Source organism: Xyrauchen texanus, chromosome 31 (genome assembly GCF_025860055.1).
Source record: "Xyrauchen texanus isolate HMW12.3.18 chromosome 31, RBS_HiC_50CHRs, whole genome shotgun sequence".
Lineage (NCBI taxonomy): Eukaryota > Metazoa > Chordata > Actinopteri > Cypriniformes > Catostomidae > Xyrauchen > Xyrauchen texanus.
Window position 1 is genome coordinate 26,697,352 of NC_068306.1, and position 26,876 is coordinate 26,724,227.

At 40.9% G+C, this 26,876-nt stretch overlaps 1 protein-coding gene across 3 annotated transcripts in view; it reads left to right on the forward strand.

Annotated features, from left to right (window-relative positions):
* The first annotated feature begins 6,813 nt into the window (after positions 1-6,813).
* Positions 6,814-26,876, forward strand: part of LOC127625304 (nectin-1-like) — a 41,046-nt gene continuing 20,983 nt past the window's right edge. For all 3 annotated transcript variants that reach the window (XM_052100511.1, XM_052100512.1, XM_052100510.1), the window contains exon 1: positions 6,814-7,666. In XM_052100511.1, the coding sequence (XP_051956471.1) occupies positions 7,618-7,666 (49 nt within the window). In that variant the 5' untranslated portion in view covers positions 6,814-7,617. The remainder of the gene's footprint in view (positions 7,667-26,876) is intronic.

Below are 26,876 nucleotides of genomic sequence, written 5' to 3' on the forward strand. Positions count from 1 at the left end.
TAATTGTCTTGTTATCTTGTTTTAAAGTTCTGTTTGTTCATTGGCCTTTGTTACCCATGTCTTGTGTATTTAAACCCTCATGTTTGCCTTTGTCATTTGTCAGGTATTGTATGTGTAACCTTGTTGTTCACCCATAGTTTAGTCTAGCTTATGTACATGTAAACTTGTTGTGAAGCCTAAGTTTAGTCCAGTCAGTATACATGTACCTTGTAGTTTTGTTCAAGTCAGAGTACTTGTAACCTCGTGGTTTTGTTTTGCTTTAGTCTTAGTCGTAGCCATAGTCAAGTTATATCACGTTTAGTTAGATCTATGGTTTTTGTTTCCTTTCACATTTTATAGTTCGATTTTAATAAATAAACTGCACTTGGGTTCATTTTAACTTTATCATCATCGTTTCTGCCTGTTTTGTCAACATCGTTACAGGCCAACAGGTGTAGGGGGCACAGGTGTTCCATCAGCCAGTCATTGTCACACACACACAGAATTACATATACAAAATATAAGTAACTGTATTCCACTACAGTTACAATTAAATCATTGGAATTAGAACAAATTCAAAAAGTATTTTGATTGCTGAAGAGATTACTTTGCATTTTATTGTAATTTGTTTTATTTAATGTTTAGTCCTTTCAGATGGAAAACATATATGCAAATAAATTATGCAATCCAAAGTACATTTGAACAATGGTGAAACACTTTCTTATGATGTGTTACATTCATACGAGCAGACAGAGAAGTAAATCTGAAGAAATAGAAATAAAGCTTGTGTAAATGGTCAGCTTTACGCTAAGCTAAAATGTTTTTTCTATCCATTTTACATGCACATTACCAGGCACGATCATATTTTTTTATCAAGAACATTTACGTTGGATCATAATTCATTATTAAGACATTTGATACAATGGCAAAAATTGTCATGGTTACTGTTGTAATCTCCGTTCCCTGATGGACGGAAAGAGATATTGTGTCGAATGTAGTTTCTTGAGAGCCTCACGTACCTCTGAACTTGAGAAAAGGCCAATGAGAAATTGGCAGACAGAATTTGCATGCCCCCGGAAATATGAGTATAAAGGGAAGCGGGCGTCCGTCTGTCAGTCAGGATTTTACACTGAGGAGCCGAGAATAAGGTACGGCCATTTACAGTGTTAGGTCTAGTGTTGTGGCAAGGGGGACACGACGTCTTGTTCCCTCCATCAGGGAACAGAGTTTACAACAGTAACTATGATGTTCAACTTCAATGTTGTGTCGAATGTACTGACAAAAGGTTTCCCATTTAAAAGCGCCATGCACTAGACCATGTTACGTGAACTGCTGACACAGGTGCAAGCAAGCTACTGCCTGCTAGAAGCAACTGTATTGGCAGCATGTAACCCTCCCCAACGCCCCCAGAAAAGGTGTCATATACAGACCTTGGGTTCCCAGCACCCCTAAGGAGGGAACAGACTACATGACTATCATGGGAGCAAGTCGGCCAGCTGTGGCCTTTTCTCTCTCTCTGTGTCTTGTCATAGAGCATAAATCTTAATGCTATGAAATGCGGCGGGGAAGGTGATCTTTCCTGATACTATTCTTTCAGTGGGAAAAGACCATGCAGAGACCACATCCTGGCTAGGGGGAAGTGACATGTGGCCAATACACCACATGGATTGTCAAGCCACAAGTGGGAGTGGCACGGTGGTAGGTCTTACCTGATGAGGGAGGAGCTCTACAAACACAGCGACCGGGGCAGAGAGGAACACTGAGAGAAGCCAGGAGGGGAACAGGCTTTGCCGGGGAGGGTTCAGCCTCCAGGCACCTCTAAGGAACCTGATAATAGAATCATGCTTACCCAAGGACTTGCCGTCCACTGCGTTGTGGTGGGCCACAATAGCGATTACATATACCTTCAAAAAGCACTGCAGAAATGAAAGCACTGACCAAACTGTGCATCTCTGCGGGTCTTTAGAGTGGGAAGAACCCCAATATGCAAACAAGCGCCACTTTAGGGCATAAAGTTGCCTGTAGAGGGAGCACTGGCTTGGTTGATCGTGTCTACGACCGCAGGTGGTAGGTCACTCAGATCTTCCGCATCCCGTCCGGGGGGCCAGACGTGGAGGTTCCAGAGGTCTGGGCGTGGATGCCAGAGGGTGCCACGTCCCTGGGAAAGAAGGTTCTTCCTCAGGGGAATTTACCAGGGAGGTGGGCCAATAGGGGGCCACTAGAGTGACTTCATCCTCCCTGACCTTGCACAGGACCCGTGCCACCCCCGTATCCAGCTGTGTGCCAGTGCGACTGTCCCAAGGTGAGCCTCCACTAGGGAGTACCAGAGCTGGCAGTGGGAGGTCTCTTGATCCGATTATGCCGTAATAATGATAACTGCATTTGCAACTCAATAATAATATCACTATATACAATATTATAGACTAATTGTTGTAAAACAAATAATAAGCTGTCTTTTTTTAAACCCTCCAAAAATTTGCCCCATTCACTTCCATTGTAAATGCCTCACTTTAACATCGGTTCCCCGGCTGTCGCTTTCTTCGATGTTGTTTCGAAGAAGCGACACTAGGGGTCTCTCTTGAGAGCCTCACGCATCTCTGAACTTGAGAAAAGGCCAATGAGAAATTGGCAAACAGAATTTGCATGTCCCGCCCCCAGACATATGGGTATAAAGGGAGGGAAATGCATCTGTCCATTCAGATATTTTCTTCGGAGCCAACCAGTTGTGTGATCAGTGAGCTGCTATTCACAAGACTGTTCACTTCATCTCTATGAGCATATGCTGTTGGATCTACGGCGCATATCAGCGGCTTTCTCCTTCTCTGCACTGCAGTGCAGCTTTGCCCCTGGGCGCTTCGACAGTGCTTTTAAAAGAGAATGTTTTCCTAAAACACAGCTGGTGTTGAACGTCCTTTTCAGGACGCATCTTTTTAAAGATGTTTTTCTGCCCCTGTGTAGTTCCTGGATGCGGTTGAATTTCTCTCCACTTCTGACGGTCATAAGAGCTGCCTCATGTGCCTGGGCTGCGATCACATGCAGGCTGTGTTTTATGAATGGTTGCAGTGGCAACGTTGCGGTCGCGGCTTTCTTCCCTCAAAACGGGGCTTCCCCCCCGGTTCCTTTCTTAACGGAGGTGCATGACAAGTTGAGGAAGCCATAGAGGGCACCTTTTACTGCCCGAAACCAGCTTTCTCGGTCCTCCGCGCTCACTACCCTCGACGGTGGAGCAGCACCAAGCCGTCTCCGCCCTGCATGCCTTGGCCCCCCTGCAATCCACCAGGCCAAGGCACTTGAAGATCTGCACTTGGGTAGTCCTGTTCCTGATGTACTGCAGGACCTCTGGCATCCGCACCCAGACCTGTGGAAACTCAACGTCTGCCCCCTGATGGGATGCGGATGATCTAATTGGCCTACCACCTGACGTTGTAGACACGATCAACCAAGCCAGAGCTCCCTCTACCAGGCTACTTTAAATTGGTGTTCTTCCCTGTCTGAAGACCTGCAGAGTTGCGCAGTTCAGTCAGTGCTTTCATCCCTGCAAGAGAGGTTGGAGGGGAGGCTGTCCCCCTCCACATAGAAGGTGTATGTAGCCGCTATCGCGGCCCACCACGACGCAGAGGACGGCAAGTCCTTGGGTAAGCGCGACTTGATTATCAGGTTCCTTAGAGGTTCCTAAGACCACGACCAGGCTATGTGCCCAAGGTTCCTACGACTCCCATAGCATTGGCCTATCACACCCAGGGGGAATGTACCCTTGTGGGTTCGAGCACACTCGACGAGAAGTGTGGCGTCCTCGTGGGCACTGCCCAAAGGCACCTCCTTAGCAGACATATGCAGAGCAGCGGGTTGGGCAACACCCAATACCTTTTTTTTTACAATCTCAGGGTTGAGTCGGTTTCATCCTGTGTTCTCTCAGGTCCGAGCCGGTAGAACTCGGTAACACAGTAACAACTGACCAGGTGTACCGCTTGCAACTAGCACCCTTTCCCTCCACTGAGGTAATATTGTGCGCTCTTATCCCAGGAGATCACACTAACTCGGCTCCCTGGATGACTCCTCCCTAGCCCTCTGGTCCGCAAATTCAGCGGAGGAATTCCCCGACCAGACCCACTACAAGTACTCAAACTACTCTGTACTGGAATAGGTGCTCCACAGGTCGGGCCCCCATGTGGAATTGTCCCCCTGTGTGTATTTTCCACGGTACAGTCCCCTTGCGAGCGGACCCCCGTCTCCCTTGGGCTGTTCTCTGGTCGCCGTGTTTGTAGCAACTCCTCCCTCCCAATAAGGTAGGATCTACTACCGTGCCATTTTCCACATGCAACCTGAAATCCCATGTGATATATTTCATCAGTCTTTACCTCCCTCAGCCTGAGCAGGTGTGGTCTCCGCAGGGTCTTTCCCCCCTGAAAGAATAGTAGCTACTGTGGTGCTGTTTTAATCCCAGTTTGTGACGTTCTTCAACAGAGTGTACTGTAAGTGAACAGGAGAGCTGAGAATGTGAAAGGGGACTAAATGAAAAGATAACTTGTGGGAGTTTGTCTCCTCCTGTTGAAAGAACTGGAAAATGCCATTTTATCTACAGCATTTAAAGCATTTGGCAGTTTTACTAAGCAACTTACGGTGCATCCAGTCATTTTATCAGAAGATAAGTTTCCAGAAGCATGACATCTGTGCATAAATAGGCAGAAAGGCAGGGTTGCCCACAATCTGAAAAGTTTTAGTTTGACTCTAAAGCAATCACAAGGAAATTTAAAGTTTGCATGCATACAAGAAAAGGTAATGTACTAATGTTTGTTAGCCTATTATTTGTTTAATGAATTTCTATTGATTTAGATGACTTATGGCCAGTAATAAATAGCTTTGAGGTAAGATGGATTATTTTATTTCTAACTATTATCTGATGAGGAAAAATAATACATAAACATCAACAAAATATAGAAAAGAAAAAGTCCTGCACACATTAACTTGATTCATTCGCACCATCAATGTTCGTCACAATATTTGGAGAGTGCAATAATTTCTTAAATATAAATGGAAATTAAGCTTTTTTTATACTTGAGCATTCAACATTACCACATTAACAATTTAGGCAAACACATCAGATGCCACTTTTCCTGACAGCTGTCAATAATTTTTTTCTCTAGCATTAATCTTTCATAAATGCTGGTGTTGCTATTTGCATTCAAATTAAAGGACATATTAGCACGTAAGAAGCTTTTATCATATTTTTCTAAGATGGGTGCACAAGTATATTCAATATGACAAAGATTTCAATCTATCAGAAGAATATTGATGCTCCTCAGACAGACATCTTTTCTAGACAGGTGAATATCACACACCACCGTGTTTATTGTTGCTTTTAGTTTCCACAGGGCTGAATTATTATTTTCAAAGAGTGACATCTCCAGTGTTTCCTTAAGTGACAAACATGGTTGAAGGTTTGAGGTGCACTGACAGCTCTTTGGTGAAGTTGAGAATTAATTCCACTGCTTTATTTTGAATTGTTAATTTGCCGTGTCTGATAACAATGCTGGTGGAGTGTAAGGGAGGTGTTTTACATTTGAAAGGATTTCAAAATAAACCATGACAACCTGGCCTTCACATCAAATGAAAAGATTAATTCAGAAGTACCATATAAATGTTGCCCACTAATTTATTACTGGGACTCCCAAAGGATTCAGCTTTTTTTTTCATACAGTAGGCCAATATAATATCCAGAAATCTGAAAAGTAACAGCAATGTCTTCATATATTTTCACAATGATCTTGCTACCATTAATTGTGGTCTAACAGACAGTTTCTGACATTCTGACACATAATTATCAGCTTTTCTGCTATAATATGCTATATGAATAGCCCTACAAGGGATACATTTTCCTATATGTTTTTTTTTACATTATACAGCACTACATTCAAATTAGTTCACCCAAAAATGAAAATTCTGTCATAATTTATTCACTCTCATGCCATTCCAGATGTGTATGACTTTCTTTCATCTGCTGGATACAAACTGAGATTTTTAGAAGAATAATTGAGCTCTGTAGTCAGTGAATGCAAGTGCATGGGTACCAAAATCGTGAAGCTCCAAAACCACATAAAGACAACATAAAAGTACTCCAGACGAGTCCAGTGGTTAAATGCATGCCTCCAGAAGTGATATAATAGGTGTGGGTGTGAAACAGATCAATATTTAAGTCCTTTTTTACTATAAATTCTCCTTTTGCTCAGTCGATCTCCACTTTACTTTCACTTTCTCATTCTTCTTCTGTTTTTGGTAATTCACAGTCTTCATATACATCGCCACCTACTGAGCAGAGAGGGGAATTATTGATAAAAAGGACTTAAATATTGATCTGTTTCACATCAACCATATCATCTCTGAACACATGGATTTAACCACTGGAGTAATATGTATTACTTTTATGCTGACTCAAAATGTTGGCACATATTCACTTGCATTGTATGGACCTACAGAGTTGAAATGTTATTCTAAATATCTTAATATGTGTTCAGCAGAAAAATGAAAGTCATACACATCTGTGATGTCCAAAGGGTGAGCAAATTATGAGAGAATTTTCATAATTTGGGTGAACTATCTCTTTAAAGTAAACTATTGGCCAGTTGTGCAGTAATGTAAAAATAGTAACAGTTACAACGACTGACAAATAGGATTGACTTTGAAGAGGATTAAACTCTGTTAATACGGCTCTGAAATCGTATACGTTCCTAGACCACACGAGGGAGGTCTAGCACAGTTTACCGACAGTAAATGGCCCCGTTCTGTGAATTTTTCCTTTAAAATTGTCATTTGAATAACATCACTTCACCAATCAGAACGTCGGACTGCATGAATTTGTCAGTAACAGACCATACTTTTGGACGCTTATGGGGCCGTTCAACACAGAACGTATTTTTGCGCCTGTCTCCACTACTTTATTTGTTTCCCTGTGCAAACATGCGCTAGACTGAAGTCTTTGATCGTTGCGCCGCGCTTTTAGACGTCGTGTCAAGTTAAAAAAGAATTTCAACAGTTGAAAAGGCTTCTCGAGACACTGGCGCTCGTGGCGCTGTTTCTAGATTTAAGCGCAAGAACGAGTTCTATGTGAACAGCCCGTTAAAGAGACTTACTGTATGTCAAAGACACATGGATGGAGATGACCGCTCCAGGACAACTGCGCATCAACTGACCAATCAAAACCCGATAACTATATAGTCCAGGCAGTAGGCTAACTTGACAGGGACCTCAATCGTAGGCTGATACTAACCATTCTTCATTAATCTCAGTGGTTCGTGTTTTAAGCTGATTAATGTTCGATCCGCTGCCCACGTGCAGCCGAAAGTAATTTTTGTTTTCAATTGGCCTCGCGCGCAGTTCAAAGTTCGTCTCAATACGCGTAATTGTTTTACTGTTACAGGATTTTAAAGGGCTCGGACCAGCGCTTGGAACTCATCCTGAATGGCTGACGAGTTAAATGACATAAAACAGTTGTACATCTGATCATCTTTGGTAGTCCTGGCCGCCAGACGCATCACAATAAATGGAGAACTTGGATAATTGTTCTTTAAGGGAATGAGAGCTTTGTTAATTTAATATCGCATCAGTTATTTTTGAATTCGTTGCATATCAAACCAGAACATAATGTTTTTGAATTTGGTGCTTCCACTGATGGCTACCCTTTTGACAACAGGTAAGACAGATTATTATTTCTTGTAGCTACGACTTTCTTTCTTGTTCTTTTATTTCTTTGATTAATGCATTTGTTATGGGGAGACTTTACGGTAGTCTTTAATAATTTCCCTCACTAAATAGACAATAGAATAATGAAAATTCAAATAAGATAGTAATTAAAAGTTCAAAAGCTGCAAGAAGCTCATTACACTGTATACACATGCATATCTGTAAAAGTGCCTAGGCCTACTTTTAGCTTTCTGAAATTTGAAATGTTATAATTTTTTGTGAATCAAGAGATTGAGAAACATCTGGTCAAGATGATTGCTTTTTTCATCAAAACAATGAAATCGGCTTTGGTATTTGTGTGTGTGTGTGTGTGTGTGTGTTTTGGATTTTGTGGCATTAATTTCGACGTGCTGTATGCACTGATCAGCTGTCAGTGTGTAGACTTCACCGGCCCTGGACGGGAGATTTAAATATATCATTTGAATTATGAATTCTTTCTTCAGACAAGGGCGTAGCAGCCACAGGGGTATGTGGGGGACACGTCCCCCGGACTCTTTAAAATGATGTTTTTTGTCCCCCACACTTTTCCAAGCTAAACCAATATTGAGTCCAAATTTGTATACGGTATTCTTTGTATTTTGTTACTTTGAGCTGATTGAGCGACCATCCAGCCAATCACAGGTGAGTTTCATGAGCCGAAACAACCCTTACATTATAGATTGTCAGTCAGACAGTCTAATCAATGCTCTGTTCATTTATACAAAGTTGCTCTCAACAATGCTCATTTATCCATGTTTTTTAGCTGCATTTATGTTGAAGTAAATGAATAATCTAGAGATGTGGAACACACAAACAAGAGTTATTTATCAGCATAGCATTCTTGATTGGCGGAATTTCGGGAAAAGCACTGCTGGAAAAAAAAACAAAGGACAATCCTTGTTTTTGCACACATTGTAAGTGGAGTTCATATCAGTGCCTGAGTCTTCATTTAATTGAAGTTTTTTATTACGTTTGTGAGGTAATAATTTGATTGGTTCTTTTTGCCAATTTAAGCAGATGACTAGATCTGAGTTAAAAATGTAAAACTATTTTAATATCAGCTCCTGTTTTTTTATCTCTATGTTGGTGTGCAGTCGACAAACTGTAGGATATAAGATAGATTTTCTGTGTTCATTTTACTGAAGTGAAGATGTAGACATGCTTTTTTATACATGAAAACATTCAGATGTTATTGAAACTATTGTAATTGTAATAAGACTATTTTTGTTATCTTTTGATAAAGTCATGCTCATCATTCTATTTTTATTAATGAATTGGGGCAGGGAATACAATCGGCAAAGCTACATTTTTATGCTGACGATACAATTATTTATTCCACTGCATCCTCTGTGTCTCAGGCTATTGAAATTCTTAAGGATTGTTTTTATACTTTTCAGCTTACTTTGTTGAAACTAAAATTAGTTTTAAATGTAAATAAAACGAAGTATATTCTTTTTACACGTAGCCGTTCTATGTCTACTGTTATGCCTATTCTGACTATTGAGGGTTTACAAATAGAAAGAGTACCAACTTATAAATACTTAGGAAAATGGCTCGATGAGAAGTTAGCCTTTGATGTTCACATTAATTACTTGGTGAAAAGGCTTAAACCAAGATTGGGTTTTCTTTTTCGGGAAAAAAATGTTTTTCCTTTACAGCTAGAAAGAGAATAATACAGAGTACTATTTTACCTATTTTAGACTATGGTGATGTTGTTTACATGCATGCTTCTACATATCTTTTGAAAAGGCTGGATGGCGTTTATCATGCTGCACTGCGTTTTATAACAAATTCTTGTTCACGTACGCATCATTGTTTGTTGTACAACTATTTGGGTTGGTCCTCTTTATATCAAAGAAGGAAATCCCATATGTTAGTATTTATTGTAAAGACATTGATGGGTCTGTTTCCAAATTACATTACTAGTCTTCTATGTTTATGTAGAAAGAACTATAGCACTAGATCATCTAATGGGATTAAATTAGTAGTACCTAGGGTACATTCAGAGCATGGAAAATCATCTTTCTCCTACTATGCCCCATGGCTGTGGAATGAATTTCAAGCTACTGTCCCTCTAGAAACAATTCCTCCTTTGAATGTATTTAAAAATGTACTACAGCATACAATGATTGAATCATGTTGTTGTTTTACTTGATTTATGATGAATGTTGTGCTCTGACTTTCTGGAATGTTTTATATATGTTGTGTGTTTGTGTGTAATTTTGTAGTGTGGCCATCTTGGCCAGGACTCCCTGGAGGAAGAGATTTCTTTTAATCTCAATGGGACCTTCCTGGAAAAATAAAGGAAATAATAATCAGCTCACAAACTGCAGGGAAATGATGTTGTTCTACAATGCTTAAAATCTCTACTAAATTATCATTGTAGGTCTGTTGACATAACCATTTTAAAGGATTAAAATTTGATTTTGATCGTTGATTTATTGACTAACTCATTTTACACAAGACATCAACCGGAAACAGAATAAATGGATCTGAATAAATCTTTTTTGAACGTAGTCAAAGCACTCAAGCCACTAGGATGCTTTTAAATCCCACAATGCACAAACACAGAGTAAAAATTGAAATTGAGCACATGCATAACTGGCATTATTGTAATTGATTAAATAATTTATTCAGGACCAGCTTGTGCTCAGTCTTTTATTGTAATGTGTGAAACAGAAGCAAGTGCTCCACAAGATGCCCTTTATATTTGCAGCTAAATATGCAAACTTTTGCAATTATATTGCAATAATTTAATCTTTAAAATACAAAAAATATTAAAAGTAAAGAATATGTATATATTAATATAATACTTCTATCATACTTATATATTAATATATACTGTAATATATTAATACTGCACTGTAAGTGTTGGGTCTGTTCGAGCCACCTTCTGACAGCTGTGTCCTCCTTTTAAAATGACTGCTACATCCATGCCTCTTGTAAACATCTAAACAATGATATTGTTCTTTGACATTTCCATGTTTTTGTTTGCCTATAATTTTTTTATTTAGATGAATGGGAATGGGAATAAGGCATATATTTATGGCATATTTATTTTAGGGAAAAAAGAGAGAGAAAAAAAGATCAGTGGACAAGTCAACTGGTTTCTACAGTTTAATTCTAATGATTAAAGTTCTATCATAAAAAATGCTGATGTTTCTTAAAAGTTGATATGCTTTCTTTCAAATGGTATCACATGTTCTTAAACACATAAAAACATATTCTAAAAAAATACAAAATAAAATTTTTAAATGTTTTCAGATCGTTCCTATGGGTGCTCCAGGCATTGTCGTCCACTGTCATAGTTTCTTCATTAAACAACATGCGCAAGTAATGTGAATGTGCGCACGCTTTAAAACGCTAGTACAAGTCTAGAAACTATTCACCAAGAATATAATCAGTTAATATTTTTACTCACAGCTTTTAAATTTGAAATAAAGAAAATTGTCAACAGTCCACTACATAACCACTTGATGAATTGCCAGAGACAAAACATTGCTCACACGCTCCTCTTGATATTTGTGTCAGTTAGTCAATTAGGCCTATAATTCGATTAATTTAAAAACAATAGGTAATGTTATATTGTGGTAGGCTATATTCTAAATAATGTAGATGTGAGATGTGTGTGCACGTGTGCGCCTCTCGTGCTATATCATGTCATAAATCCCCATTTTAGCTGATCATCAAGATTAACTTTTCAAAGGGAGGATGAGCAGCAAATGTGAATATGTAGTTATCGTACTCACAACATGAATTAAGTCTTTATTCACACCCTGTGACATTAATATTTTGTCAGTTCTGCCTCAGATGCTATATGTTGAGAGAAGCTGCATGTTATAAATGCATGTGATATTGTATTGCTATAAGCCAATGGTTAATTGTGCTGGTTTTGTTGAAATATGTTTGAAATGCAGAAAATAGCAGAAAATATGTGTGAAGTTGCCCCATTTTCAAATGCATGTGTATAATCCAACAAATTATGTATTAAGTTATATTTGTACATTCTGTAGGCCTGTTGTAAAACAAAACTGTGCAAAACAATGCAGAAGACTGTTTAAAAACTGGTTATTGATTGTACAAGCACATCTTTGCACTTAGTCTTTTAGAGTCTTTCCCTCATGTTCTGCTTACATTCAATCTGTCCTTCAAGTCAAACTAAAGCATTTTCACTGTAGTTTCCATTGGGAATCATGAGAAAGACCCAAAAATAGAACCTCACTGAGGGGTATTTCTGATCTACAGCCAAAACCAACCACAGCATTTCACATGAACCTGACGTACACTTTTAGATTTTTTATTTTTATTAATTGTCAATTACCATGACTTGTGCAATTTAATGCACCTCACTTGAATAGGAAAGTATACAAACATAATAGTATGTGCAAAATGTCATGTAGCAGGCTCTGAGAAGATTGTTCAAAAATAAAATAGTAGTTACATTTTTAAACCCACAAATATAAAAGCATTTCTCCATTTGCAGCTCTAATTAGAAAGTATTATTGAAAACAATGTTCGTTTGTGTTTCATGTGTGCATGTAAACATGTATGCGTGTGTAAGGCCTGTCTGGTGTTAAGCCTTGTCTGGTCCTGCTGTGGCTGATCCTGACCCACTTTCCCCCCTTACTATCAGCACTCCGCCTTTAACTGCCACCGAGTACACTCCCACCATCTGTTATCCCCTGGCCTATTGCCATGGTGATACTGGGAGTCTTTTCTAAACAGGAGTGATGCAGTAGTTCCTGGGTAATATAGTAAGGGTCATTGTACTAAAACCATGAGGCCATGGACATAAGCCAGCTCAGTACAAGTGATACAACCCTCTGTGCTTGAGTAATGATGAGCTGTGATTAAGTTGAGCGACTAATTACTAAAACGCTTCAACTGGACCAATCTTCCAACTCAGTACCATGGGTGTGGCAAAAATTAATCAGCAATGGATATCGAAGAAAATCTGGATTAAGAGGGTTCAGTCACATGGACCATGTCAAAGTGACCCAATGATATTCTCTTGTTTTTAAAATTTCTTGTATCCACTTTTTCAGTTTTGATGATCTTTGTAAGTTTAGTTTGAATCATCATGTTCACTTCTCCTATATGTAGGCCTATATTAAAATTCTATGTGTTTTGTAGTATTCACTATAAACCAGGGGTATCACTTTGTTTTCAAAAGTGGTGGGGACATGCAGGTTGTGACATCACAAAACTCATTAATATTTACTAACTTGTGAACAGAAAATGTCAAATTATCTTACTGTTTTGGACAACCATTGGTTACATTTGGTGACTGATTGGTCTCGTGGCCATTTGTACAACAGTTTGCATTTTGCTTTGTGATTTCACTGGAGAGGAGCTTGAGCTACAGAACAGCGGAGTGAAAAGAGCATGTGTCTGGATGCGCATCGCCGCCCGCTTACACTCAACGAGCACGAACACACATTATAACATTAAAAATAAAAAATTCCAGCACTGGATCGCCACTTATTTTAGCATACACAAACTAAATGGAAACTCCTGCTCAAGAACTGGAGATGTTTCTTCTGCAATAGACTTTCAAAAAGTGGTGGGGACATATCCCACCCATCCCACAGTAAATTATGACTATGCTAAAACAGATAATTAGGTGTTTCAAGCAATTTTAAATTTATTTTGATTCGGATGTGACTGAAAGTGTTGATGTCCAAGCGGTTATAGTGAATGGTTAACTCTGTAACTTATCCATCCATTTCCATCAGTTTAATCCATTCATTCAAACAGATAGCGTACTGGTTTGAGTAATCAATCAGTCAAAGTGCTATGGAGGCACTGCCTGCAAATACATATACAGACTTTTTAACTTGAGATAAGCCCATATAAAACAAGTGTTTTAGAGCAGTGTCATCGCATGTAAAGGTAGATCTACTGGTAAGAGTTGATAACCCTGCCTGATGGTATTACTCAAATAGAGGCTGTGTGGGGTGACTCTCAAGCTTTACTGGCACATCATATTAATTATGATAGCTTGCTTAAGGCAGCATACTGCTATGGTGCTCAGCTCTGGTTAGCGTTACCCAGTACTACAATTAAATCTTCATCAAGTAGTTCACCCAAAAATGAAAAGTCTGTCATTTTTTTCATCCTCATGTCATTCCAAACCTGTGACTTTCACAAAAGGTGTTTTTTTTTAAGAATATCTTGACCACTCTTTTATAATAAAAAGTGAATGAGGACTAGTTGTGGTGCTTATTTGTAATTTTGGAGCATAACAGCCCCAGTGCTCATTCACTTTTAATGGACAGAAATTATATTACCATGTTCAAACAAAAGTTCCTCAAATGATACATTATAGTTATGCAGCCTGTAACAGTTAAAGGATTTGCAAGGAGGAGGTGGGAACCAGCTGAACATTCAACGTAAAGTTTAATGGTAAAACTAACTTAAAACAACATAAAACATAAGACAAACACACAACGTGACCGCATGTGTCTCTCTCTCTTGAAAAGACATCTCCGGCTCTCCTTTTTCTCGCTCTCCTGCTGATCAGCTGATTCAGCGCCGGCCATGCACCCTCACAGCCCGGCCACGCCCTCCTCCTTGTCACACAGCCATTAAATTATATTATTGGTAATAAATGCTCTTATAATCATTCCATTAGGGAATGATAGTGTTTTCAAACAGTCTTGCCCACATCCTTCAAAATATGGGCAAGACTGCATGAATATGCTACCATTGCCTGTTGGAAGAGGGTGACATTTGTGATACCTGCAGGCTTATAAATATTACAACATGACTGTTGGCAAATAAACTGATCTAATAGCCTTTTTGAATGCAAAGGTGTTGAAATTATTATAAGAGCATTTATCATCATTACGTTCCTTTAATGTCTGTATCACTATCATGCATCAAGCAACTTTTTTGAACACGATAATCGAATTTCTGTTTGAAAATTAAGAAACATTGAAGGGAGTGTGTGGACTGTGGTTTTTACTGTTATTATAAAGGCTTCCATGTTAACACGATACAGTAATTGCTACTCCAGCCTGCAGATATCACCAGCTTTGCCTGTCTGCTTTTAGATTAACAGCCTAGTAGTGCTTAGAGATTTGTGATGAATATAATGATGGACAGCTGTCAGGGAAGAAAAGCAGTGCAGAGAAAATCGAAACGTTGTTGTTGATTTTGTGTTTCTGATGATACTTTTTTAATAATTGTTAATTTTTGAATTTTCTTGGTGTTTTCCATTGTCTTTAGTGAAATCAAACCTCAAAGTTTGGGTTAGCATAATCTCAGCCTCATATGGCATGCCTACGAATCACCCACAGTCCATTCACTAACTGCATATTGCACTCAAAATGGCAAGCAGTGGCTGAAAAGGCCATTCCCAGTTGTACATTCCCCTTTGTTTTATGTCTGTGGAATAAATTAAGTTCCAAACATAAGTTTGGAAAGAGCATGTTCATCTAGGCCTGCCAATCATATCCCAAGGATATATAGGCGGCTGCTTCCCTCGCAAAGACTATGATTCATCCGGCATCCCTCCACTTCCGTGTCTCCACCTTTATATTTCTAAAGCATTTACCATTTATAAAAAAAATTGTCTTTCCATTTCTTGCTTTAGTACTATAGTCCGGGGGCAGGGCGATCTAAGAGCTCAAACTCAAGCTGTCCTGTGCTCAAGCCCCTCCACTGTGGACAGCACACCAAATACTTTTACCTTAATTACCAATATGTACCAGCGAACTTGTGAGTCAATACATGATTATTTTGGACATAGAAATTCTGATTTTTAGACTTGTATAGCTGTTCAAGGACTGGGAATGCTGTGTCATTATTTTAATGGCTTTTTCCCATGCTGGTTTATTATTGTGGTATTTCAGATAAACCCGCCCCTAAAATAGCACATAAAAAAACTGTCTGGTCACTTGATATGTCAGTCAAATGGTCTCTTCCTGTCTTAGTGGGCAGATCTTAGCCAGACTAAGCTGCAAAGTAGACCTGACTTAATGTTAATTGTCAAAAGTTTGGCTATGCAAGACTGTATACTGAAACAACATGAAATATAAAGCAAGCCAGCATATGAATGCCAACTGTGGTTCATGAGAAATATTGAGTCTGTTTGAATAGCACATAAAGCTGGCTCTACACTAGCAGACTCAGAACAACTCGAAATGGGTGGGGGGTGTCATACTTAATGAGTGTTTTTGCTAATATTGCCCTCCTAGTCAGTGAGCCTGTCACATTTACTGATTAAAAATGGAGGTAAGGTGTCACACTTAACGACTGCCTTTGACTTTGTTCTGTGCCTTATCACTGCAGCAGTAGTATAAATATTAATTAAAACAATCGTTATTGTATATTAAAATGGTTCCTTACCATACACATTGAGTTCGGCAGTGATCTCAGACCACATTTTTTTCTTTTAATGGTCAGTCATATGTCATACAAACATACGTGCTGACTCCAAAGAGCAATAAACATCTCTTCCAAATGCATCATCCACAAGCACTTTTATCTGCAGGAAAAATCACGTCATCTGGCAAAAAAAAACACTTTATGCATGAACTGCACTCGTGGTCACTGCCTTGGTGGCGTGTTCCCGCCCCACCCACAGCCAGAGATAATTTCAAGCAAGCAGGATGTGTATTTTCATTGTTTCAAAGCATTAAATCAGCTGGGAGTCCAGACAGTCAAGTGATCAACACCTTCCCCGGAAACATCAGCTAGTGTAGAGCCAGCTTTGTGTTCTAAATGCATATAGTTTTTTCCTCCCTTTTAAAAGTTGAAAGGCCTATTTATTTATTTATTCTAACTACGCATGATTAAAGTTGCATTTAATTATTTGCATTTTCCTTGCTGTCTGCAACCCTATCAGAAGAAACTTGGAAACCATGTTTAAGAATGTGTTGAGAACCACTGCTCTAAACTATTTCTAAGGAATGCCACATTTTTGGCAGCTGCTGTTGTTGTCATTGAGAAGATTACAGTAGAACAGTATGGCCACAGTAGGTTGGAAACTACTGTAATTTAGCCTCCACTAGCAGTTCATAGTTCATAGATTTCACTGGAAAAAATGTGTCGGGTGATGAAGAGTATGAAAATCCTCTCACCCCTATGACCTTTCATCCTTTATCTCTGCTTGGTTTTAAGTCATGTCTGAAAGCTAAATCCTGCCCTATTGCTTTCCATCTGTACTTCATTAGCATCAGATCTATGGGATGGACCATTTCACTTTGAGTTTGCTAAAGGGGAAAATGGAAGAACAGAATTAAATTCACACTCTGTAAAGACCTACGATAACTGTCTTAATGTAGTGAAATGTAGCAGTGCAAATTATAATCACAAATCTTCTTGAACATTTCTATGAAAATGGAAAGAGCTCAGCTTTGAAGATAAAAGTGGACCTAAGATATCCTCGCTCATGATCTCTGCCTGTATATACCACTGAGCAGTGGAGCAGAACAGGGATAATTCACAGTTTATGGTGTGATGATAGAGAAGAAGTGCAGGGCAAGAGTTATTGACTTGCACATGACCTGGCAATTTTTAAGGATTTACCCAAGTCCATTCTGAGTCACAATTGGGTGGGACTGGAAACAAAATGAGGCATTGATCTCTTGTCACCTGGTAATATAAGTACTAGAGGAGGCTGGGTATTTTATAATGTCTTACATTTACATTTATGCATTTGGCAGACGCTTTTATCCAAAGCGACTTACAGTGCACTTATTACAGGGACAATCCCCCCAGAACAACCTGGAGTTAAGTGCCTTGCTCAAGGGCACAATGGTGGTGGCAGTGGGGTTCGAACCAGGGACCCTCTGATTAACAGCCCTGTGCTTTAGCCACTACGCCACCACCACTCCATGTCTTTATCACATGTTTGTGGAAAATTATGATGATGTGGCATACAATGTTTTGACATTTCCCTGTATTATTCACACACAGCTGTGATGTTTGTGGTAAACTTAAAGTCACATAAAATGCTCTCCATAACAGTGTTCAAATTGAGTTAGAGTTCTTGGGGGGTCCCCTTACACATGACGATGAAAATGCTGGTAGCGCGAAAGCACGGGACTGTTAATCCCATTTGAACTGAATAATTATGTCAAACACACGTATGACTCCCCAAGAATCACTATGGGAATCACTACCAAAAATTCAGAGAATAATTCAATATATTGAATAAAATGAGTAATTTCGATATTTTTATGAATTGCAAAACAAGAGTAAGATGTTAAGCTCAATAATAGTCTATAATAATATAGACTAATAATAGGGGGTCTTTCCTTAACTCACATCTTCACAATAAGACCAGGAACATCCATAAAGATTTTTATTTCATGTTGGTGGTCATTAGACATTATGTGGGCATTCTGCAGTTTGCAGTTTGAGTTTGTTTTTATAGACAGGATTGCCCAAACAATCAATCTGCTGGTAATTTTATTGGAAATACTCAGCAATTCAGGATGCCTTGTGCACAGCTAGGTGTTGGATATTTAATGATCCTTCTGTAGCTCTCATTCCTCAAAGCTTTTAATCAGCTCAGAGACCAGAGCTCATCAGTCCAAAGCAAGAGTGGGAGGAAACAAGGTCATATCTAAGTGATATACAAGAAGCCATAATGCATTCGATTGACAGGTGTGGTTTCAATCTTCTGAAAAGTGCATCAAATTGCATTAAAGTTTTGCAAACATGTTGATTTCTTTAAAGTGAAAGTGTTATTTTTTTCAGTGTTTAAATACTTTCTTCTGTCCCAGCTTAATATGGAAAGACAACTCTAAGTAAGCCATCTGCTGGCTGACTTCCTGAAAAGTATTAACAGTTGGCTTTGTGGCGCTTTCAAGACATTGCTCTGTTTGTTTGATCATGCCGTCCAACATGCCAGGCAGGACTATCTTTTTGGCAGACCAATGGAAAATGGGGTTAGTGTTGAAAACCCATTTGATATTATGGTAACATTTTACAATAAGATTCCATTCATTAAAATTTGTTAATGCATTAGGTATCATGAACAAACAATTAAGTATATTTCTTTACAGCATTTATTAATCTTTGATAATGTTATTTAATAGAAACACAATTGTTCATGTAAGCTCTAATACGTGGTACACGGTGGTGCAGCGGTTAGCACTGTCAAGCAAGAAGGTCGTGGGTTCAAACCCTGGTTGCCCCGGCCTTTCTGTGTGGAGTTTGCATGTTCTCCCCGTGTCTGCGTGGGTTCTCTCCGGGTACTCCGGCTTCCTCCCACCATCCAAAAGACATGCAGGCTAGGTTAATTGGTGTCTCCAAAAAAATTGCCCTAGGTGTGGATGTGGAGGTGAGTGTGAGTGTATGTCTGTCTATGTGTGGCCCTGCGATGGACTGGCGACCTGTCCATGGTGTCCCCCGCCTTTCCCCAATGTTAGCTGGGATAGGCTCCAGCCCCCCGCGACCTTGTACACAGGATAAGCGGTTGACGATGGATGGATGGATGGATGGATAATAATTTTCCACCCTGTCTCTGGACCTCTGTCTGAAACACTCGGTTTCAAGCTTTACATAAAAACGTCCACTGTTCTGATTGGTAATATTGTGCAGCCCCCTCAGATGAAAAACAATCTGAAGAAAATTAACAAACTCCACAAGACCAAAACATTTATAAAACTACATTTCAGGATTAACATATAACCCACATCCAACACATTTGTGATATTAAATGTGAATATATTAAACTGTTCACTCAAGCAGCACCATAAACTATCAAACAGTCATGACATATGAAATATTCGTGAATTTAATTGTTTACTTGTGCTTTTTGCTGTCCAAAAGTGTTTTAACTGCCCCATCTTTCAATAACAGTTCCTTTGCCATGGTTGAATAATATTGTGACTGGTTCACAAGCAATAATTTCTGATATGTGCCCAAAAACACATACAATCCAAACTGAAATGTTCTGAATAAACAAACGTAATACAACCCATGTTGATGTTGGGGTGTTTCAACAATCCAAAGCAGATACGCTGGTCTTCTCATGTCACATCTTCAGTGTTTGTTTACACACAGGACGGCATATGTTTCTCCCAGTCTGTGGCAGCAGCAGATTTGTGTCACTCTTAAAACGTGCCGCACATCGCCGGAAATGCATCAGAATGATCAAAGGCGTCCATATAGGTGCATATTTACAAGAGACTGACAACTGAAAATAGCAAAAGCAGTCCAGCAAAAGCAGTCCAGCAGTGCCTTCAAAACAATAACAAACAGCGCTGCTGAATGAAACACAATGGATGTCTCCATTTTAGAGTTATAACTTGACATTGCGTCTTTTAAAAGAGGCACGAGATGAATGACAACAGTCAAAGCCATTTGTCTAGTGTCGAAAAACATTTACAGTAAATCCAGATAGGCTCCTGTGTAAGTCCCCTTTGGTTTAAATTAATCTTCCATCCCTCTATTCTTCACCTGTGTGACTGACTGAGCACCACCGGGCATGGCTAGGGGTGCAATGATGTCTTGCTGAAGAGGCAATCATATGCAGATGTATTTGGTCATTGTGACATCACAAGTTCCACAAATTCCAAATGAAACGTTTCTGGAGCCTGGTTTAAATAAATGCTCTTTTTTTTATTTAGGAGGTTTTTATTAAGTTTTAGGTCAAGGAAAACTTTATTCCTCATGTCATGACACCTTTAACTAAGATTTGTAAATGCTTAATAAGTATTGTTCATTGTTAGTTCAAGTTAACTAATGTTGTTAACTAATGTGAACAAATGAAACCTTATTGTAAAGTGTTACCGATATTATTTTGTCATGTTTTGTAGTTTGTCATTACTTTTGCAGTGAAAATCCTTCTAAAGCAGATCCATTTCATCCTTCGTTTCTCATTAAATTTTTAATTAGCTCACAAATCTTCTTAAAGGGATTGTTTACCCAAAAATCAAAGTTCTGTCATATTGTTCCAAACCTATATGACTTTCTTTCTTCCTTAAAGGAGACCTATTATGCCTCTTTTTACAAGATAAGTCTCAGGTGTCCCCAGAATGTGTCTGTGAAGTTTCAGCTCAAAATACCCCACGGTTCATTTATTATACCATGTTATAAATGCCTCTTTTTGGGTGGTGGCTCATTTTATCTTATCACAGCCCATTCGGCCAATTTCGTGGCCAACCTATTGGGCCGCTCAGTTCTCCCGATTGCCAGTCCGCCCCTGATCAGCACCAAAGTGCGTCGGCCCACCGGGAAATGCCTGGTGTACCAGATTACCAGTCCAGCTTGTCCACTGCATCTTCAGTGGCTCTGATGCCGGGAGTACATGAAGACTCTTATGTTCTCTTTTACAGCCAACAACAGAACACTTTTGACGTTTACGAAGCTGAGATAATATACTTCTCACTGTATCTGCTCCAGCACTGAAAAAAATGGAGGACTGTTTTTAGATCACTCAGGGGAGGAGGATGGAGTCCGTCACCAGTCGTGGGTGAGGCCTGCTCTAAAGTGATGTCACTTTAGAGCAGAAATGAAAACCATTAATTTTGACAAACTGTTTCTGATTAATAGAAATATATGAAAGAGGAGTGTGTGGACTTTTAACATCGTAGGGTGGTTGTTTACGCACACTGCTGACTCACATTTATGTACAAACTCCATGTAAAAGTGAATTTTGCATAATAGGTCCACTTTAAAACACAAAAAGGATTTTTTTTAAAGAATATGACACTGCTTGTTTTTTCATACAATGAAAGTGAATCGGAACTGGGTCTGTCAGTCTCAAAAATTCTGCCTAACATCACCTTTTGTTTTCCATGAAAGAAAGTCACATTGGTTTGGATTAGAACAGCATGAGGGTGAGTAAATTATGACAGATTTAATTATTTATTTTTTGGGGTGAATTATCTAAAAAAAAAAATAAAGCTATGCAACAAATGTCTAGACGAATGCCTCAGCGGACAATGCTTGCTGTGGGGAAATGCCATTGTCTTTTCTGGTTGACTCATATAAGCAGTGAGGAGACTGGACAACTGAACAGCAGTTCAGTCTGTGTTCTTGGTCCCCTTTGTAGACGGAGGGCTTTCATTTCTCATTAGCCTGTGTCCTCAGTGCCATGACAGCCGACTTATGAAGCGCAGTCAGCCCCATCTCTGTCAGGTCATCAGGTCCACATGACAAATCCTGTTTTAGTTTCTGTCACAGGTTTAAAAAGTCCTTGTGAAAAAATTTTATTTTCATTTTCCATTGAAACTGGATTCTGTGATTTATGTCTGGAGTTGAAGAAGTATGTGATTTGGCATCAGCAAATCAGCATATTGTTATGTATTGATAATGAAAGATTCTTGACAATTCCACAATAATGGGCAAAAGTTATTATCATTAAATGTTATCGAAAATTATTTCAGGACACAAAATGTAAAATTTTCTCTCCCTCATGTCATTTCAAACCTGTATGACTTTCTTTCCTCCATGGAACAAAAAATGCACATTTGTAAAGAAAATCTTGGCCACTATTTTCAGTAAAGTGAATGAAGACCCAAGCTGACAATCTCCAAAATGACAAAAAAAAGCACAATAAATGTATCACACTACATTTTATCATATTAATGTATGATAATTGGTGATTTTATGTAATTTATTGTGATTATATATTTTTTTTTTTTTTTTTTGTGTTCATGGTCATTTTATTTGTGAATTTGTATTATTTTGGGTCTTGCGAGCCCCAGATCTAATTCACTTTCATTGTTTGGAAAACCAGAATCTATACCAGGAACTTCATCTTTTGGGTTTTACGGAATAAAGTCATATGGGTTTGGAAAGACATGAGGATGAGTAAATAATGACAGAGCAAATTAAAATTTGTAATCTTTTTTAAATGAAACTATTTGAACTATTCCTTTAACAATAAATGTTTATAACTTGTGAATTTACCCATTATCATGGAATTGTCAAGACTGGTAATTCAATCAAAAGAATAATCACATTTCTTAAACGGAATGTGCTTGTACAGTATTTCAGAAATAATGATAACTCTGGCACTGGTTCAAGCTGGCGCACTGTTCAAGACAGTTATTTTTTTAATCTTTTGAATAATAGAGAAAGAATGTTATATCATAATCCTGACTAGATTTGATATACACTACGTTTGTTCTCTCCTCTTCAGTTCCAAGAGATAATCAGGCAATGGCAGTGTCCATAGAGCCCCAAATATGATCGGTGGCGATCACATGGAGTTGATTTGTTTAGAGTAAACATTAATCTGTTCATGAAAACAGGCTTAGATGGATGAAAATTACTCTGAATTACTTTTTTTTAGGTATCCACAACATTGGTAGATACTTTATTTTTGCAGCTGTAGGCATTGGGCACTAGGCTGATGCTCTCTCTCATGCGGTTGGAAGCTATCCTGAACTTCAATATCCTGAGTGCTGTAATCTACTATTGTAGCTAACCTTTTCTAACCTGTCATGCAGCGGCCCCCGATTCAGCAGGGCTTTGCTGTATTTGAGTAGGCTCTCATGAGCAGCTCTAAAGCCTGGGAAAGCTAGCCTGTACCCCTGCTGTCTGCTTTAATCCAGGACAGGCTTACTATTAGATTCTTTTCTGCTCTTTTTTATCATGTATATACATATTTTTGTTCAGTGTTTTGCATTTTACCACGATCCAACGTGGATTTCCAAAAACTCTGTTGTCGCTTTAACTAGAAGCACTTTAATGCTGCACAATTAATCGCAGTTCCCTTTCGAGAGGTCTCTCCTATTGCGTAAGTAGCTTACGCTATGGGAAAACTCAGTTTCTCGAGAAATATTGAAGTCTTTATGTAAAACGCATTGCAGCTGCACAGCAGACAGCAATGAGCGAGGCAGTTCGGTCATTGGCTGTGCTGCGGCAACTTGCTCGAACCAATGACGGGGCGACTCTGAACGCCGCGACCAATGAGCGCACTTTGCCACAGCGCAGAGCCCGCCAAGATGGGCGTGGCTAAGGCTATATATTAGAGCCCGTCATGAGAGTTCTTTAGATTTAATCTCCTTCAGCAAAGACCTTCTCTTCGCTGGATCCTACGGATTATTGGAGTCTTTTCGCCCGCCGTCGACAAGCCTACAGCAGGACTCCTGACCACGCAGAAGCTGCTCTCACTCGAGGCGGATGCCCCGAATGTGACTTCCTGGGCCTCACCGAGCTGCGCGTTCGCTTTGCCGCCTTCGCCGCGAACGAGCCTGCTACCACCGTGCTGTCATCCCTCTGTTCGAGCCGCGCAAGAAAAGCGCCGCTCACGGAGGCCGCCAGAGCATGCGGACTTCAGTGACGTCACGCCGGGCCAGTCCCCGCGTGCTTCACCACCACCCGAGGACTCCCTGCCGCCAGTTCAATTCACGCAGGCAGACCAGCACCCCTCCAGAGTGGTGGGTCTCGTCTCGTTCGGCGCGTCAGGGGACGACAGCGAAAAGGATGACAGCCTTTCCATTGACGCTGCATCCCACAACTGGCCGGGCTCGGCCTTCGACCCTGTGCCGTCGACATTAGCAGGGGCACCAGCGACGCGCCTATCGCTCCAAAGCAGCCTGTTCGGACCTGCGGTAAGAGAGTTCGCTGAACGCTTCACTGAAGCCCAGAAGAATTCGCAGGCTATGCGTCACTTCCTGCCCAAGCGCTCCAGCTCGTCACAGAGCCGCCAGAGACCGCCTCAGCTGCAGCAGCGAGCCAGGGCGGCGCCTCCCGTCTCCCAGCCCAGACCTGAAACAGACGCTCGACGCTGCTCGTGTTCCGCTAACCGAAAGCAGCCGCCTGAGCGACGGGGACCTCGGCCCAAGATCGTGCTGAACCCGGAGCCTCGTAAGTCTTCCTAGCCATAGGAAGAAAGAGAGAGAGTACGTGTCTCGCAAAAGCCGGACCACTCTCTCCAAAACGTGTAAAACATTACCCAGTCCCCTTACAAGCGGCTGGAAATGTCTGTACAGCAGTCAATGGGCCAGTCACAGAACTCGCTCACCTGCAATCAAACGCCGTTTTAACGGCAACACACAGAAATCACAAAAAGAGTCATTTTCTGCCTGTGTCACTAAGGGGTCACGTGTCCACACTAAAGTGCGCATTCCCACATATCAATACTGTCCAAACAGTGCCGAATACTTCCCTAGCTGAAGCTGGACGCCCCATAAATGTGGTTCGTGTGCCTATTGTCATGTATGCACCACTACACACAAGCACTGTTCCCACAGTTATAAACACTTCCCCAGTAAAAGCGGGAAATACTATAAAGGTAGCGCGCGTGCCTGCTGTCATGCATGCACCCCTACACACAAACACTGTATGCATGCCCAAAACCCCCGCCATGGCCGGAGGCTTTATGAAAATGGCGCGCATGCCTACTACGGTATATGCACCCCCACTCATAAGCTGCTCTATACAGTTTCAAACAGTTCTCTGGCTCATGCCGCGAGCATTCGAGAAACTCCCGCTAAGACGGTAAGCTTTATGCACAGTGCGCTCGTGCACTCATTACAATGTATGCACCCCACGCCTCTGAGACACTGTCTAGTACAGTGTTAGCACAAGGCATTTCTCGCAGGGCCCATCGTCACTGCGAGCATTCCCGAGCCAGCATTCAGCCCGTAATCTCACGCGCACCCACACCCTGGCACTCAACAAAGCTGCTGACATGCGCTCAATGGCTTCTGAAGCATAATAAGCTCAGTGTTAGCACAAGGCAATTCGCCGGCAGGGCCCATACGTCACTGCGACACGAAAGATGTTTCACATGTTCTACGCACCGAGGTGCTCAAACTGATAGAGAAGGGTGCTATAGTAACTGTTCCTCCCTCTATGAGCGAGGCGGGTTTTTACAGCCGCTACTTTCTCGTCCCGAAAAAGGACGGTGGCCTCCGCCCCATCCTAGATCTCAGACATCTGAACAAAGCTTTAATGATTCACTCATTCAGAATGTTAACGACCAAACATATCCTCGCCCAAGTTCGCCCCGGGGATTGGTTTCTATCAGTGGATTTGAAAGACGCTTTCACATTCCGATAGCGCCTCATCACAGGCCATTTCTGAGATTCGCTTTCGAGGGACAGTCATACCAGTACACAGTACTACCATTCGACCTATCATTGGCCCCCGTACATTCACGAAATGTATGGACGCAGCACTTTCCCCCCTGAGACAGCGGGGAGTGCGAATACTGAATTACCTCGATGATTGGCTAATCCTAGCACAATCAGAGAGTCAGTTAACGGAGCACAGATCTTGGATTATCAGCCATCTAGAATGTCTGGGTCTGAGAATCAATTTTGCAAAGAGCGTGCTATCCCCCAGCCAGAATATCTCTTTTCTGGGAATAGTGCTAGACTCAGTGCAGATGACGGGCGCCTCTCATCAGAGCGCCTTCGCTATTCGGCGCCTTGCAACATCATTCAGAGCGCGCGCGCGCGCCCCCGTCAAACAATTTTAAAGGATGCTCGGTCTCATGGCCTCGGCATCAGCTGTACTCCAGCTAGGATTGTTGCACATGCGTCCTCTCCAACGCTGGCTCAAGAGCCGTGTCCCCACTCACGCGTGGCGCTCGGGCCACTTTTTAATCAGAGCGAATCACGGCTGTATAAAAGCCCTGGCGCCCTGGAAGGCCGTCGACTGGTATCAAACCGCCGTGAGTCTGGGCGTGAACACACGGAGAAAAATGATCACGACAGATGCCTCCAAAATACGATGGGGGGCCCTTTACGAGGGCAGGCCTTTCTCCGGTTTTTGGTCAAACCCGGAAAAGCGCCTACATATAAACTGTCTGGAAATGAAAGCGGTCGCCTTGGCTCTCAGAGCCCTGCTTCCGTACCTGAAAAACGAACACGTCCTGGTCCGAACGGACAACATGACGGTAGTATTGTATATAAATCGTCAGGGTGGACTCAGGTCGAGCTCCCTGCACTCTATGGCCAGGGAGCTCATCTTATGGTCACAGCACAACCTGCGCTCGCTGAGAGTAGCGCATGTGCCAGGCATCCTGAACCAGGGAGCGGACATGCTGTCCAGAGACAAAGTTCTCCCAGGAGAATGGTCTCTCCACCCCCTGACGGTTCAGTGGTTATGGCAAACCTTTGGCGAGGCGGAGGTCGACCTCTTCGCCTCCAGGGAAAATGCGCACTGCCCTCTTTTCTTCTCAAAGAGCACGGACGCGCTCGCCCAAGTCTGGCCGAGCCGCTCCTTGTATGCTTTTCCCCCGATCGCGATACTACCTCAGG